General features: G+C 39.1%; 1 protein-coding gene across 7 annotated transcripts in view; it reads left to right on the top strand.

Annotated features, from left to right (window-relative positions):
* Positions 1 to 17,497, top strand: part of SLC16A12 (solute carrier family 16 member 12) — a 76,418-nt gene that overhangs the window by 49,044 nt on the left and 9,877 nt on the right. For 6 of the 7 annotated variants that reach the window (XM_019631884.1, XM_019631889.1, XM_019631887.1 and 3 more), the window contains 2 exons: positions 9,998 to 10,236; positions 14,775 to 14,878. In XM_019631884.1, the coding sequence (XP_019487429.1) occupies positions 10,127 to 10,236; positions 14,775 to 14,878 (214 nt within the window). In that variant the 5' untranslated portion in view covers positions 9,998 to 10,126. Of the gene's footprint in view, positions 1 to 910; positions 931 to 9,997; positions 10,237 to 14,774; positions 14,879 to 17,497 lie in introns of those variants that run through there. The other variant, XM_019631890.1, reaches the window with a different exon arrangement.

The following is a 17,497-nucleotide window of genomic DNA, read 5'->3' as shown; positions in this document are numbered from 1 at the left end:
GTTCAGCATCTTAGCTGTAGAGGGCAGTGTCACTGGCCCTCATATGTAGGATCCGAACCGGGGCCCTCTGGTGTCCCAAGCCAGCTCTTAACCAATGCGCCACTCGGCCGGCCCACGATTTTTCAAATATTTGTAAGTGCCTCAGTGATTCATAAAATAAATAAAATAAAATATATTTGAAAATACTTTGAAATTCATTTTAACTGTTGTTTTTATTTTTAATCAACAGGTCAGTTATATTAAAAATATAACTATTGCCATTTTTGGCTAAGGAAATATTTTTAAATGTGTAGAGTGAGCTCACATAAAAAACAAACAAACCATGCTATCTCACTTTTATGTGGAATCTAAATGAACAAACAAAACAGAAACAGACTCATAGATAACAGAGAACAAATTGATGGTTACCAGATGGGAGGGGTGTTGGGGACTGGATGAAAAAGTTGAAGGGATTAAGAAGTATAAATTGGTTATTACCAAATAGTCACAGGGATGTAATGTACAGCATAGGGAATACAATCAATAATATTGTAATAAAAACGTATGGTTTCAGGTGGGTACTAGACTTATCGGGGAACCGCTCGTAAATTACATAAATGTCTAATCACTGTGCTTTTCTTTTTGTCCCAAACTAGAAAGAGGTAGAATGAACTGGTTCAGTCCTAACTAGTTCATGGTCAGGATTGAAAACCAAGATGACCACCCACATCTTGAAGGAATTTTTGTAAAATCATTTCTAACTTTTTCATTTCCAGGAAGAAATTCAGGTCCTCATTCTCAGCCTTGGCAACACCTTGTCCTTTGTGTGACCTGCTGTGGCTCACGCAGTGAGCAGTGTCTACAGAGCACAAAAATAAACATCTCTAAGGGCCTGTGGAATTCGATGGCCTGTGCCCTGTGGGGCAGACTGCGGGCTGAGTGCCAAGCTCAGTAGGTGACCCCCCCCTCAGCAGTCCATGCTCATTTTTAGCCACTCTGCAAAAGCAAGGAGAGAGGGCCAACCTGGTAGTGAAGTTTCCAGGTTTGGCCTGGCCTGGGGTCAGGGCCTGGTCCTGCTGCCATGTGCTCAGTGCGATGAATTCACCTAGGGCTCTGTTACCCAGATGCTGGAAAGGCTGGTGAATCTGGTGTGACAGTGAATAAAAAGAACAAAGAAAGGCTGCGTAATTTCTTGTCCCCATTCCTCAAGCTCCCTGTACCCCTTCCCTATGTGTTTTGGGAAAATGTCCAGAACTTGAGAATTGGGGGTGTTCATTCACTAAATATTTGTTGAGTGCCTGTTCTCTTCCAGGCATCCTCCCAGGTGTCGGAGATGGTGTGGGGACTTGGCAGCCCCAAGGGTGCCCCAACTCTGAGTGCAGAACTGTGCTCTTCTGCCTGCGTTCTCTTTCAAACACCAGTTCTCCATAACACTCTGTGATGTGTGTGGTTAGCCTGAAATATTTGAGATATTTGACTCGCTACCTCTCCCATTTCAACAACATGGTGGGTAGCAGTGATTATAGAGTGGGGAAAATGTGGTGCTGTAGATGGGCGGCACTGTGCTCCATTCAAAGTCTCTCTGTCAACTAACAAAAAGACTCTGTGACATGCATCTCAAACCCCACGTTTCTCCTCTGCAGCTGAGAAGCCTCTGATATAACATAGTCTGACCTAATAATTCCATATGCTGAAAAAGTACCCAATTAGAATTAGAGTCCTGCAAGGCCGCTGAGTTAGATGCAAAAATTTATTCCCTGAACCACATATTTTTTGAGCACCAGCTTTATACCTCACATTGTGATAGGCACTGAGATACTTGACTGCATGTTATATATATGTATACAGTAATACCTTGGTTTGGGAGCATAATTCGTTCCAGAAACAAACTACTCGTATTGTAAGACATCGCTCATTTACCATGTTAAAATGTATTAGAAATGTTTACTTGTCTTGTGGAACACTCACAAACCACATTACTTGCAATCCAAGGTTTTACTGTATATACACATTTTTTTTTCCCAAAGAAGGTTACAGCTCAGATCTGTCCCTTCTTTTACATGGACATCCAACTAGGAGAGGAAAGAACTCTATTACGCAGAGAATGGCAGCTGGGGGCAAGCTCCTGGTTATGAAGTACACTGTCAACAAACTATTAGGCTCAGAAGTCAGCATTTTTCTGGCGTTGCCTAGACTCCTCTGTGGATGGAGTGCTGACAGGCTGGGAAAGAATCTTACTTTCTACTCTCTCTGCCTCTTAGATGAATTACGAGTTGTACCTTTTTCTGTCTGTCTGTAGGCCAAATACCCTATAAATCACTCTGCTGTTTATTCTAGGTCTTATGTAAAGTATTCCTGTCCCCAAAAGTCTCACACACAATGTAAGAACTGGCAGCTTCATTACCAAAGGTCAGTGTTTCAGTTTAGTGCTCAAAGGTCCCTGACAAACATCCAAAAATTTCTGGTGGAAGTCAGTAATTATTTACTCCCCTGTTACCAGGATCTGTTTGAAGACCAAGCAGAGAAAAGCAGAAAGTTAAAAAAAAAGTGTATCACTACTCTGTCTTCACCTAAGAATAATATTTTTTTATACCACATGTGTAATGTGATTGAGCAAAAAAAAATAAATAAAGTCATAAGCATTAGAAGGCATCCCCAAGGTCCAGAGACTCCGAGTGGAAATAACAGTTGGGTCCCTGGATCAGAGACTGTGCACACCCGAGCAGAGAGAAGGGATTTCTTTAACTTCCCTCCCATGTTCAGTCATTTTCAGAGCTTGAGTTTGCTCCCAGGATGGAAGTCTGTAAAGCTACCTGCTGGAACACTTTGCCCCGCTGCTATAAAGGCTCTGTAGGAAAGTGTTGGAATTCTCTCATAGTATACTGGGAAGATTGTCCTTCGGTGCTCATGATGTCTGCTGGGATTCTGCCCCATAGACCAGGATGTTCATTGGGACCTTTCAATTATTGGAAAGGGAAACTAATAAAATGTCCAGTAACTGGGAGGCAAGATAGCTTTCTTTTCCACAAATGTGGTGATATTTAACCACAACATTTAACCAGATATATGCCAGGCCCTGTTCTAGGTGCTGTGGATACAAGAGGGAATGTAATAATAATGGCTTCCACCATGACAGATTAGAGGCCAGTGGAGCGCAGCAGGATGCATTGATGAAGAGCACAAGCTTTGAAGTCAGGCTGAGGGTGAATCTTAGAAAGAGCGTTTCTTACTTTATCTATAAAATGGAGATTATAATACCTCCTTCACGGGATGAAGACAAAATGAGGTAACAGGTATAGTAGTGAATTCAGAGCCTGGTGGATTTAAATGCCCCAATAGTCACTGTTGTTCCTATTATTATTTTGTGGTTTACTCTGTGGCCCAGGAGTCTGAGACTTGAGCTCTAAGTACTGGCTGGTACCTCTGTGCTAAGAACGCATCGCTCCCGGGTGTGTCAGAGAGAAGCTGGTTATGCTAAACACTTTTCATTTTCTAGTTGTAATGGCTCATTTTCTTGCTTCATATCTGAAGATTAGACATCTCTAATGAATACAAAGTGCTTTTCATGTTTCTTTCAGTTGAGTTACCATTTTAAAACTAGTAACTGTTATTTATGCTTTTAATATATTTTTTTGTGACTTGATGGGGTTCTTTCTGGTGAAGCAGAACTGACTTCATTCATTTATTGGACACTGGTAGAGCTCTTCCTCTGCACCAGGCAGAGGGTGTGCTGGGGTGTGAGGGCGGTGGAGAAAACTGGGGGAAGATGCAAGGGTGACTTAAGAGAGTTTCTGTTCTGTGGAGCTTAATAGTCTAGAGGCAGAAAGAAACACATAAATCGATAACAAAAGTGTATTTAATAAGGGCCAGGAGAGGCATGTAGAGAGATCTCCGAGAGTCTGTACAAGCGAGATGACTACGAGTACTTTGAGGGATGAGGATGGGGTGGAGGCAGTTCAAGCAGGAATGACAGATAAGTTAGGTGGGGAAGTGGAGAAGGAAGGAATTTGAAAGTAAAGGAAATATTGTAGCACATAAAAAAGGTAATACACCTTGTGTTTTGACAGTGAGTTGCAAGAAATGTATAGTATCATAGGATAGGTGGGAGTGAATTGGGCTGGAGCAAGGCTGATGTTTGGCTAAAAAGATGGTTATACAAGGCTGAACATGGAACCAGACAGATTGTGGCTGAGGACACTGCGTTTCCATGATCAGAAATGGTATCACTGTTTCCCTCTTTCTGCAGAGATAGGAGTATCTAAATAAAGGCACTTCAAAGGGGACATGCTAAGAGCTACAAATAGTGTACCCTGAAAGAGTACCTCCCACTGCAGAGGCAACAGTAGAGTGCCTTTGGAAATCTTCTCCAGTGAGTTGTGGTAGAGTTGAAACTTGCTCATATAACAATACAGATACGGGAAAAAAATATATTATAGCTTCTTTGTTACTAGAATAAATCTAAACCATATTGCAAGCCTCTTTGCAGGTAGTTCAGTTTGCTTTTTATGTCATAAGAAACCTTTGCCTATCCCCCAAACTAAAAATCTTCTCGTATGTTTTCTTCTAGAAGTTTTATAGTTTTTGCTTTTATGTTTAGCTCTGTTATTCATTTTGAGTTAGGTTTTGTATATGGTGTGAGGTAAGACTGAAGATCCATTTTTTTCATATGAATAAACATCTAGATCTATTTCTAAATTCTATTGTTTCACTGATCTAATATTCCAATATCACACTGTCAGGATTACTTTGGTTTTAGAGTAAGCCTTGAAATCAGTGTAAGTATTCAACTTTCATTCTTTCTATTAAAAATTCTTTTCTATTTTCTAGGTTCTTTGTATTTCCATATGAATTTTAGAATCATCTTACCAATTTCTATTTTTTAAAAAAAGACTGCTGGAATATTTTGAGTGGGATTTCTGTGAAGCTATCAATCAACTTGGATAGATATGACATCTTCCGTGTCTTCCGTGGAATGAACATCTCTCTCTCTCTCTCTCTCCCCCCCCTCCCCCAGCCTTTATAAATTTCTCTCAGCACTGTTTTATATTTTTTAGTGTACATATAATATTGTGTTAAATTTATTCCTAGACAGTTCATGATTTTTAAGGCTGCTGTAAAGTAGTAATTTAATATTTCAATTTCTAATTGTTCACCACTAATATTGGGTTGTCAGAAAAGTCATGATGCATTTTTGCAACGAAAAACTTAGAAAGACTATGTCATGACTTTTCTGACAACCCAATATATAGAAATACAACTGACTATAAAAGGAAAAATAATAAATTCCAGTTTATCATAATTAATAGCTTCTGCTCTTCAAAATACACCATTAAGAAGTGAATAGGCTTACTTTTTTTTTTTTAAGATTTTATTGGGGAATTGGGGGATGGGAACAGTGCTGGGGAATTGGGGGAAGGGGAACAGACAAGTTGCTGTCGACTTGTTCCTCAGTCTAGTTGTGGAGGATGTCGCCTCACCGGCCCAAGTTGGCACCATCATTGCACTCTTCCCGGCGAGGCAGATCAGTCGCCGGCCTCTGGACCGCCGTTCACTGCGGCTGCTGGCCGCTCACGCTGGCTGCTGGCTACACACATTAGCCCATGGCAACCCACTGCCACAGGGGCAGCAGCCCACACTGCCGCCGGCGATCCACAGCAGCCCAGCTCCAGGTTGAGCTGCTGTAGAGGGCAGTGTCACTGGCCCTCACATGCGGGATCCGAACCGGGGCCCTCCGGCATCTCAAGCCAGCCCCCAACCATCGTGCCACTCGGCCGGCCCTAGGCTTACTTTTAGAAATAAATTATTTCCATTCTTAAAAACAAAAAAAGAAATGAATAGGCAAACCACAGAATGGGAGAAAATATTTGCAGTACATGTGTCTACAAAGGGCTTGTATCTAGAATATACAAAGAATTCTTATATCTCAATAATAAGGTAAACAACCCAGTAAAAAATGGGTATATATTTGAACAGGTACTTCACAAAATAAGATATATTAATAATTACATGAAAAACTGGTTAACATTATTAGTCATCAGGGACGTATAAGTTAAAACTACAATAAGAATCCATTATACACTGGAGTAAGTAGGACTCTACAATTAATAGTAACATCATCTTTCTGCTGTGCTGTCCTTGGCTTATTGACTGTATCCTCAGGCTTTCTTTATGGTTAGGAGGCGGCTGCCATAGTTCCAGGTATTATATCCAGATTAAAAATGTCTTCAGAGGGCCGGTTGAGTGGCTCAGTTTGGTTAAGAGCTCGCTCAAGAGTGCGAACTCTGAGCAGCAGCGGTTTGAGTCCCGGCCTGAGCTGAGCTGCCACTGAGCTGCCAACAGGTGGCAGGATGGCTCAGCTAAAAAAAAAAAAAAATTTCTTCAGAAAGAAGAGAGGCTGCTTTCCTGTGTATTTTCTTAAGAGCAAGAAAACCTTTCCCAAACAATGTCCCCTCATAGCTTATTGGCTAGCATTACTTCATATTTTATTCCTAATCACTGACTCACAAGGGAAAGGGAAAGTAATCGAAACCCATTCCCTGAAACAATGGATTGGGCCAGCCTTTCCTGAGACAAATGGCTGCCAGAAAGAGAGCAGATAGAGTATATACCTGAACAAAACCAGGGTTATGGTAGAATGGTGGAAGGGGTGAACTATGGATTTGGGGTAGGCAACTAGCTCTGTCTGCTGTAGTAAGCTGTGTACATGAAGGCAAACGTACAAGTATGTTGGATCTTTTAAATGAATTTTTTTTGAGTGTTTAATTCTAGGGAAGAAAGTCATTGACTATTAAAAGTACTTACCCATACGGAGTAAGAAGGTGGTCCAGTTTTATTTTTTTGCATGTACGTGTCCAGTTTTCCCAGCACCATTTATTGAATAGCCTGTCTTTACCTTAGTGTATATTCGTGCTTCTTTTGTCATAGGTCAAATGACGGTATAGGCATGGATTTATTTCTGGGCTCTCTATTCTGTTGCATTGATCTGTGTGTCTGTTTTTATGCCAATACCATGCTGTTTTGATAACTATGGCCTTGTAGTATACTCTGATATCAGGTATCATGAGACCTCCAACTTTGTTCTTCTTTCTCAAGATTGCTGTGGATATTTGGAGTCTTTTATGGTTCCATATAAATTTTAGGATTATTTGTTCTAGTTCTGTGAAAAATGCCATTGGTATTTTGATAAGGATTGCAATTGGATAAAGAAATTGTGGTACATGTATACAATGCAATATTACTCTGCCATAAATAATGAATGAAATCTTGCCATTTGCAACAACATGCATGGACCTAGAGGGTATTATGCTAAGTGACAATAAGTCAGACAGAAAGACAAATACCATATGATCTCACTTATATGTGGAATCTAAAGAACAAAATAAATGAACAAACAAAACAGAAACAGGCCCATAGATACAGAAACCAAGCTGATGGGAGGTATGACAGCTGGGTGAGAAAGGTGAAGGGATTAAGTACAAATTGGCAGTTACAAAAGAGTCACAGGAATATAAGTACAGCATAGGGAATATAGTCAATAATATTGTAAAGACTATGTCTAGTGTCAGATGGATACTAGATTTAGCAAGGGGATCACTTCATAAATTATATAAATGTCTAAACACTACACTGTACACCTGAAACTAATATAAAATAATATGGAATATCACTTGTAATTAAAAAATAGTCACAGGGATATATAGTACAGCATAGGGAATATAGTCAATAATATTCCAATAGCTACGTACAGTATCAGATAGGCAATAGATTTACTGGGGTTATTACTTTGTGAGGTATATATGGAAATGTCTAGTCACTATGCTGTTTTGTACACTTGAAACTAGTTTTAAAAAAATGTATTCCCCATGACACAAAGTTAAGTTACGGAGGGACTGATCCTGAAGCTCCAGGGTATTGGAGACTCCTTTGGAAGATCGGTTTTGCTTTGAAATCAGAGAGAATTCCATGACTGTGATATACAGGCATGTTTCAGGGAAATACCAACAGTACCATTTAAAGAACTGCTTTTCTAGCTACATCAGGCTGAAATTAATGCCATCCTACTGGTATGCCATCAGCAAGAATTATAGGCATATGATTAGACAAAAATGTATATGAATTTATGCCAAGGAATAAGAGAATGCAGTGGAAGCAGTATAGGGCCTTGGTTAGGAAAAGTGACGTTGCAGTAAGACAAAGGTTTATATCCTTTTTCTGCTGCTGGGTAGTATTAATAGTAATTGGACAAATTACTTAATCTCTTTAGCCTGAGTTTCTATAATGTATCTATAAAACAGGGACACGAATCTCTACCTCCTCTGGTTATTGTAAGGGTTAACGGAGATACAGTCTATAATGCTGCTTAATAGCAGTGTGGCCTGTGGCAAGCTCTCTGTAAAAGGTAGATCTGTATTATTTTCACTTAGCCTGGATACCAGTGTTTTGGCTCTTACTCAGTACTTAGGCCAATGATTAGCACTATTATCATTTGAAATAATAATTTTTATTTTTCTTTAAATCAGTAGGCTTAATATTTATACCAACATTCCTCCTCTAATACTTTTGATAGGTTTATACTCCTCAGTAGTTCACTCCATCTTTGTCAGTCTCCCCACATTCACAGGATGACTAATAAGATGAAGCGGTAAGCCCAAGTCTTGAAAGCAAGCAAGCTTAAGTGGTCTAATGTGGGAGTCACCACGGAATCCCCAGTGACTGGAAATAGTGCCTAACACATATTAAACACTCAATAAGTGTTGGCAGTTGAATGAATGAATGTTGCTAATGTTTTTTACTCCCGAGTTCATGGTTTACCTTTTGGTTTTATTACATGTTTTGATGTATAGAATTGTTAAATTTTAATTTAGACCAATTAACAAAGTTTTCTCTTGGCTTGTTACATTACATCTCAGGGAGTCCTTCTCTCTGGAGATCAGGTAAATATTTGCCTATGCTTTCACCTAGATTTTTAATGATTTCTTTTTTTCACATTTAACTCTGACCTATCTACAAGGTCAAGAGCTAACTGTAGAATTGTAACACGATGTAAGGAATAATCCTTTATTCTCCATCAATCTTTGCTACCTTATTTAGTTATATTGAATTATTATGTACTAGCTTCTGAGTTCTCTTTTCTGTTTCATTTGTTGTTCTTTTCTTGTTCCTATTACACACTTTAAAAATTATGGCATTCTTGGGCCGGCCAAGTGGCTCAGTTGGTTAAGAGCTCGCTCAAGAGTGCAAGCTCTGAGCAACAGGGTCGCTGGTTTGATTCCCAGACTGAGCTGAGCTGTCGCTGAGCTGCCAACAGGTGGCAGGATGGCTCAACTAAAAAAAAAAATTATAGCATTCTTAGTCAGAAATGCCAAATAAGTTACTCTCAGACTCATTCAGTATAATAATTAGGACACAGTATAGGCTGTTGTAACAGAGAGACTCCAAAATACAGAGGCTCAAATAAAAGTGAAGCTTATTCTATCTTTTCTGTAACAGTGAGAGGTATGTGAGGTCCAGACCTGAAGAGGCAGACCTTCTCCAGAGTCTTTGGAGACTGGGACTCAGGGTCCTTCTATCCTGTAGCTCTGCCAGCCCCTCAGGTGATGTCCTGGTCTGTGTGGTTGAAGCTGTGTGGTCTCATCTCCACATCCATGTTCCAGGCTGTGGGAAAGGGGGTGGGGGAAGTGCTGGAAAGTGCCTTTGAGCTGATGAGCCACACATGGCGCTTATTACTTTTTCTCACATCCCTTTCATAGACTAAACCACATTGCCACACCTACCTTCAAGAAAGGCCAGGGAAAATGGAATCAAGCTGGAAACATGTGGATTTGGCTAAAAGTTGAGATGTCCTATTATTAAAAAGGAGGAGGACGGGTACTAAGGACAGCTAATGGCCTTTGACCCAGTCCAGTATTCATTGTTACAAATAATCATATTTAACAGGGACATATTATTTTTGCTGTGTGAAAAATCAGCCTTTGGAGATGACAATAAAATACAAATATGTCCTGATTTTTGGTTTCAGATGGCCAGTAACCCATGTGCCAGGTAGCATTCTGTGCCAATCTTTGAATACCAAGAAGTCACTGGACAGCAGATTCTTTCAAGATCTCAACTGGAATAAGTTGGAAAAGAAGAGAAAAGAATCAACATTATGGCAAAAGTAAATAGAGGTCAGTCCACCGCCCCTCCGGATGGAGGCTGGGGCTGGATGATTGTGGCTGGCTGTTTCCTTGTCACCATCTGTACCCGGGCCGTAACCAGGTAGGTAGGATTTTTTTGTCTTGATTTATTAAGATGATCTGGCTTATCTTTTATTTTAAGTCTGCTTCATTCTATTCCTTAACCTTTCATTGAGTGAGGGTGTGTGTGTGCGTGTGTTTCCTTTGACTGTTCAGATGTCTTTGTCTTTGTAAGGAATGTGATCTCTTCTATAATATCTGACACATAAACCTGAAGTGTTAGACATTTTTAGACTAAATATTGTGGCTATTCAGCCATTTGTTTTCATAAGCAGCTCATCCTAGAAAGGAAAAACATATAAGATCAAAATAGCCCTTGGAAACCTTTTGGCTCACCAGACACTGAGCCACTGGATGCTTAAAACCCAGAATTTAAATTCTTTTGCTTCGTTCTGCATTTGGCTTTGGTGGTGGGGGGCTGAGTTCTAGGGTAAAGGAGAGCAAAAGCATAAATAGAGGGATTCTGTCAGTCTCACTTGCTCATGTCTCCTTCTTTCTCTCTTTTTCTTTTATCCAACGGCATAGTGTTGAAAATGCTTAAGCTAAATGTGTATACATTGAGACTCCTTGGAACAAATACATACCTGAAAAGTGCGTGTGCTAGCTCTTTCCTCTACGGGTGCTTTCAGTCAAATTAAAGTCTGTTCTTCTTGGGCAGCACACACTTGGCAGTAGAGAAAAGCAATTTGCACTAAGAACTTTATTTGATAGCATACTCAATAAAAGCATTGACGTTACCTTCATAACAAAAATATAATGCAGGAAAGAAGCAGGATGTTTGGTTTTGCTGCAATAAGGTTGGTTAATTATGTGTCATAATAGACTGTAGACTTGTTTCAAGGAATATGATTGGTGCTGAGTCTGATTTTTCTCCCATCAATATTATGGATCTTGTGTACTGTACTGGGTGTGCGGAGGTCACAGAGTTAAAAGGATTCTCTTTCATCTTGCTTCTTACATGTGGAAGCTTCCATCATTCCCCTGACAGGAAAGTTCTGGAAGTGAGCTCAGTGCTTTATAAGAGGGGCTGCTGGAAACCAGAAAAGAGGGCTGTGGCTGGTAGCAACATCCTGTTATTAGCAGTTACTGGGAGAGGGTGAGAGGAGGATCCCTGAGCAGAATAAGCTTGGAGGAGAAAAGGATAGGCAGCATCAGAATCTAAATGTTATGAACCAGGAAGCAATCGAGAGAACTGGAGACGGGGACAAGGCAAGTAGCCTACAGGGTGATGTGTCAATTCAGAGGATCAGTGCCTATTGAACAATTAACTCTTTTTGTCTTTTTTTTTTAAAGATTTTTATTGGGGAGCTGGGGAAGGGGAACAGTGTTGGGGAATTGGGGGAGGGGAACAGCCAAGTTGTTGTCCTTCAATCTTAGTTGTGAAGGGCGCAGCTAGCTCAGCTCCAAGTCCAGTCACTATCCGGCCACCCATCAGCCGCTCAGCTCAACGTGCTGTGTTCAATCTTAGTTGCGGGGGACACAACCCGCCATCCCATGCGGGAGTCCAGCTGGAAACCTTGCTGTTAGGAGTACGTGCTCTCACCAGCTGAGCCATCCTGCTACCTGTTGGCAGCTCAGCAGCAGCTCAGCTCGGTTGCAGCTCACTGGCCCATGTGGGAATCAAACCAGAGACCCTGTTGCTCAGGGCTTGCGCTCTTAACCAACTGAGCCACTCTGCCGGCCCTGTCTGTTTTTTTAATTTTTATTTCTAGTTTTGTTGAGAAATAATGGACATAATATCACTGTATAAGTTTAAGGTATACAGCATGGTGGTTTGGTTTATATATATTGTGAAATGATTACCACAATAAGTTCAGCTAACATCCATCTTCTCATATAGATACAATAAAAAGGAAGAAAAAGAAGGAAAAACAATTGTTCTCCTTGTGATGAGAATTCTCAGGATTTACTCTCTTAACAACTTTCCTATATATCACACAGCAATGTTAGCTATAGTCATCATGTTGTCCCTTACATCCCTAGTACTTATCTTCCTTATAACTCGAGGTTTGTACCTTCCTCCGCTTACCCCTTCTCCACCTTCTGCCTCTGGTAACCATAAGGCTAATCTCTTTTTCTATGAGTTTGTTTGTTTTTAAGATTCCACATATAAGTGAGATCATATAATATTTGTCTTTCTTTGTTTGACTTATTTCACCTAGCATAATGCCTTCAAGGTCTATCCATATTGTCATAAATGATCGGATTTCCTTATTATTTTATGGCTGAATACTGTAATATTCCATTGTGTGTGTGCACACACACATACACACACACATATACACTTTACACTTCTTTATCCATTCACCCATTGATGGACACTTAGGTTGCTTCCACGTCTTGGCTATTGTGAGTAATGCTGCTATGACCATGGGGGTGCACATAGCTCTTCAAGTTAGTGTTTTCATTTCCTTTGGATATATTCCCAGCAGTGGGATTGCTGGATCATATGGTGACTCTATTTTTAATTTTTTGAGGAACCTCCATACTGTTTTCCATAGTGGCTGTACCAATTTACAATCCCACCAACAGTCACATCCTCACGAGCATTTGCTCTCTCTTGTATTTTGATAATGGCCCTTCTAACCCACCTCAAGGAGATATCTCATTGTGGTTTTAATTTGCATTTCTCTAATGACTAGTGATATTGAGCATATTTTTATGTATCTGTTCACGTTTCATACATCTTCTTTGTGAAATGTTCTTGAGGTCTTTTGCCCATTTTTAATTAGGTCATTTGGTTTTTTACTGTTGAGTTGAATGAGTTATTTATATGTGTTTTGGATATTAAACCCTTATCAGATATATGGTTTGCAAATATTTTTCCCATTCTGTGGGTTGTCTTTTTACTTTGTTGGTTGTCTCTTTTGCTGTGCAGGAGCTTTTTAGTTTGATACAGCCCCACTTATTTGTCTTTTATTTCATTTCTTGTGCTTTAGGTGTCATATCCAAAAAAAATCATTACCAAGATCCATGTTAAGGAGATTTTTCCCTATGTTTTCTTCTAGGAGTTTCATGATTTCGGGTCTTACATTTAAGTTTTTAATCCATTTTAGGTTAACTTTTTTTGTGAGTGGTATAAGATACGGGTCCAGTTTCATTCTTTTGCATGTGACTATCCAATTATTCCAGCACCACTTATTGAAGAGACTGTCTTTCCTCCATTGAGTATTCTTGGCTCCTTTGTCAAATATTAATTGACTGGATATATTTGGGTTTATTTTGGGGCTCTTGATTCTGTTCCTTTGGTCTATTTGTCTGTTCTTATGCCAGCACCATATTGTTTTGGTGACTGTAGCTTTATTGTATACTTTGAATCAGGAAGTGTGATATTTCCTGGTTTGTTTGTCTTTCTCAGGATTTCTTTGGCTATTCAGGGTCTTTTGTGGTTCCATATAAATTTTAGGAGTGTCTTTACTACTTCTGTAAAAAACAAAAATAAACAAATGCCATTGGAATCCTGACAGGTGTTGCATTGAATCTATAGATGGCTTTTGATAGTATTGACATTTTAATAATATTGTCTTCCAATCCATGAACACAGGATACCTTTCCATTCATGTGTATCTTCTTTGATTTCTTTTATCAACATCTTATAGTTTCTTGTAAAGATCTTTCACCTCCTTCATTAAATTTATTCCAAAGTATTTTATTGTTTTAGATGCTATTGTAAATGGAATCAATTTCTTTATTTCTTTTTCTGAAATTTTGTTGTTAGTGTATAGAAATGCTAATGATTTTGTATGTGAATTTTATATTTTGCAACTTTACTGAAATCACTGATTAGAACTAACAGGTTTTATTTGGTTGAGTCTTTAGGATATTTTATATGTAAAACCTTGTCATATGCAAATAGAGACAATTTTACTTCTTCCTTTACAATTCTGATATCTTTTATTTCTTTTTCTTGCCTGTTTTCTCTAGCTAGGACTTCCAGTACTATGTTGAATAGGAGTGGTGAGAGTGGGTACCCTTGTCTTATTCCTGATCTTAGAGGAAACACTTTCAACCTCCCACCGTTGAGTATGAGTATGGTATTAGTTGAGGGATTGTCATATACAGCCTTTCTTATGTTGAGCTATGTTCCTTCTATGCCTAATTTGTTAAGAATTTTTATCATGAATATTGAATTTTATCAAATGCTTTTTCCTAATGTATTGAGATGATCATGTGATTCTTTCCTTTCATTATATTGTGATGTATCACACTGGTTATGTTGAACCATTTTGCATCCCAGGGATAAATCCCACTTGGTCATGGTGAGTAATCCTTTTAATGTGCTCTGAATTTACATCCAGCAGCAACTGGAGAGGCAGGAGAGTGAAATAACAGGTTACTATGGGCTCCTGAAGCATAATGAATTGGAATGCAGCCCTATCCAAGGAGACTGATAATCTCCTACCTCATCCCCAAGCCACAAGGCCTGATTTCTTCTCCTGTTATCACTGAGCTCTAAAAGCTTCCTCCTGTTCTGAATTAGGACATCATGCTTTAAGCTCTGATTCAATCTATGTTCATTCATTTTAAAAAAAAAAAACATGCTTGCACTGTATTTTTCAGATGTATCTCAATTTTTTTTGTGGAGTTCCAGACACACTTTGCTCAGGATTATGCACAAACAGCGTGGATCCATTCCATTGTAGACTGTGTGACCATGCTCTGTGGTGAGTATTATTTACCAGGAATAGAAAATTACTGGCTACTCTCAAACTGTACATGACAATGACCTCCTACTGCCTTTGATTACCAGTTTTTCGAAGTAGAAAGGTAAAAATTGGCTAAGACTAAAAGAAAATATTGATCCTATCTTCTGTCAAATCCAACCACTGTGCTCTTGAAATTAATTGTCAGATGGAAGAGGTACTTAATAACTCAGAAGGACAGATACCCTTTTGTTCTTCCATAGAAAGATGGGGTGCTGTGCATCATAGGACTTGTTCTGATTTTGCAAGCAGCTAATCATACAGTATATGCTTGGCTTCTTCCTTCCAAATGCTGTAATCCCCTCATTCTCTAGTTATGTAAACAGTCATTGGATAGCACCATGAGCCATTTCTATATGATCTCCTTAAATAAGTGCAAACAATATGTGCATTGGATTGCAAGTCTTGTTTTCATTTTATTGACTTCCCAGAGGTTTCAAACTTTGTCTCACAGATTTCATCATTTCTCATGCATAAATCTTCATTCTTAGAGAAGTATTGGGGAAGCATAGGATGGTGTAATTATGAGATGAGTACATTCACTATGGCAGTAATTTCATTCAAGAAATCGCAAAGGTGGTATATATAGGGTACCACAGAGTGCTCTCAAAATTCATGAAATATCTCATTCCATCTATATAGTAGAGGAAAACTAACCTTGAGATTTTTCTTTTTATAAATTTCAAACGAAAGTTATTAAATTAGTGGCTTAGAGAGTTTCTGAGTTTGAGTCAAATTGATATGATCTATTTGAGGTTAGACCTATTTAATCCTTTCATTTCGATGATTCCTCAGTATTTTAGAAAACTTTTATCTTTTCAGGCCATGTCTTGGTGGCAAGAGGGAAATACTATATTATTTAGTAACTCATAAATAATGTTATCTGATTCCAATCTAGGTACTAGTTCGTGTTTATTTTTAGAAAAAAAGTGTACATATTCAGGAATCAGTTAAATCATTCTGAAATTTATTTCCTTGGTTGGGGAGAATTTGAGAGCTATTCTAGGACTAAAAGCAGGTTTCATGAAAAGGCTAAATTAATTCGTTATACTAATAACACTGGAAGGTCGTAAGGGATCAAAATATCAAAACTTTCGGGTTTCTAGCCTGTCTATATATGCATATTTTTTTAAACCAGTAATACAGATACTAGGTTTTCAAGGTCATGATTAGTCATTGCCTTTGTATGAGCACTCCAAGACAGCCATGTTTGTCTTTCTCAGAGCATACAGGTGACTCATTTTCCTCACTTTTATCTTTTGGAGAATATTTATAATCCCTAAAAGAGGAATAGATGACCTTCAGTGACCAATATGGTCACAATGACCATGGGAGACATTAAGCTAAAGCAGGGTCATGGTAGCATGACCTTAAATATGCAGCATATTTAAATTACATGCAAGGATTTAAGGTCCAATTACCATACACCCACTTGCTCACCTGGCAACATTGGTTTTGTACAGAGTATCAACAAGAGGCTGCAGAATCACATCTAGGACACTCATCGGGGATATATCTGCTCTATGATAAACAGAGACGTGAACATTTTTCATTGGATTTGGTGAAAATTTTGTCACTTTTCCAACTACTATTGCAGCAACAGCCTGGAGAATTGGACATATTTTTATGTTCAATTTCTATTCTTTAGAGGTTATATATACAGCCAGCCACTCTTTTAACTAGACAGAAAACATTAGGCTGATGACTGATTCTGTCATGTACATTTGAACCAGGCCCAAATTTCAACCTGATCAATACAAAAATTATACTCCATAGATACCCAGAGAACTGGCTTTTCTGATCTTGTCACTAGGAGTACTGGTGTCAGCATCAATTGTTCCTTAGAAAGAAACTTACATGCTTTCCTTACCCATCCTCCCTGCCGTCAGTCTGGGGGACACAAGGAGCCAGAGTAACAGGGTGAAATAACCCCACACTCAGTGTCAGGAGCCCTGAGCTATACCTCTTGGTGACCTTGGGCATGTCATAATGATTCCCCTGAACTTCAGTTTCTCCTTGGCCTCTTCCAGCTTTAATATTCTATAAACCTGACAGCTAGCACAATTCTGACACAAATATTGTACAATGAGGCCAACCAAAATGTCACCATGGGTGTGAGCATTTTCTTCGATTTTTCTGGGTTTTGACGTCTCATCTGTAGGGTTTCCTAAAACCTGAAAACAATGCCAGGTTGTGGCATTTGTCTATGATCTCTTTGCTTGGTCTTTTCCTGCATAATACTGCTGGCCACACAGTATTGCCCACTTTCCTTCTTCCCAATTAATTGTCATAATTATTGCTAATGGTGTATGAGCAATACTGTATGAAACATACAAGGCACATCCTGTGCATGTGACATGTAGTTTAAATAAGGAGTTGATTCGCTGTTTAAAAAATACCCCATAGTCCTGGGATTATGTCCTGGGGCTGTAATAGAATGGATAAGTGGAATGAACACTGAAATGCAAGTCAGGAGACTTGATCTTAGTTCCAGATTTGCTACTTATTCTCTGTGTGACCATGGACAATTCATTTCCTCTCTCCTCAGTTTCCAGATCAATAGACCGAGCACATGGGGTG

Source organism: Hipposideros armiger, unplaced genomic scaffold (assembly GCF_001890085.2).
Source record: "Hipposideros armiger isolate ML-2016 unplaced genomic scaffold, ASM189008v1 scaffold_1051, whole genome shotgun sequence".
NCBI classification, from domain to species: domain Eukaryota; kingdom Metazoa; phylum Chordata; class Mammalia; order Chiroptera; family Hipposideridae; genus Hipposideros; species Hipposideros armiger.
This window is presented reverse-complemented; position numbering and strand designations above follow the sequence as displayed.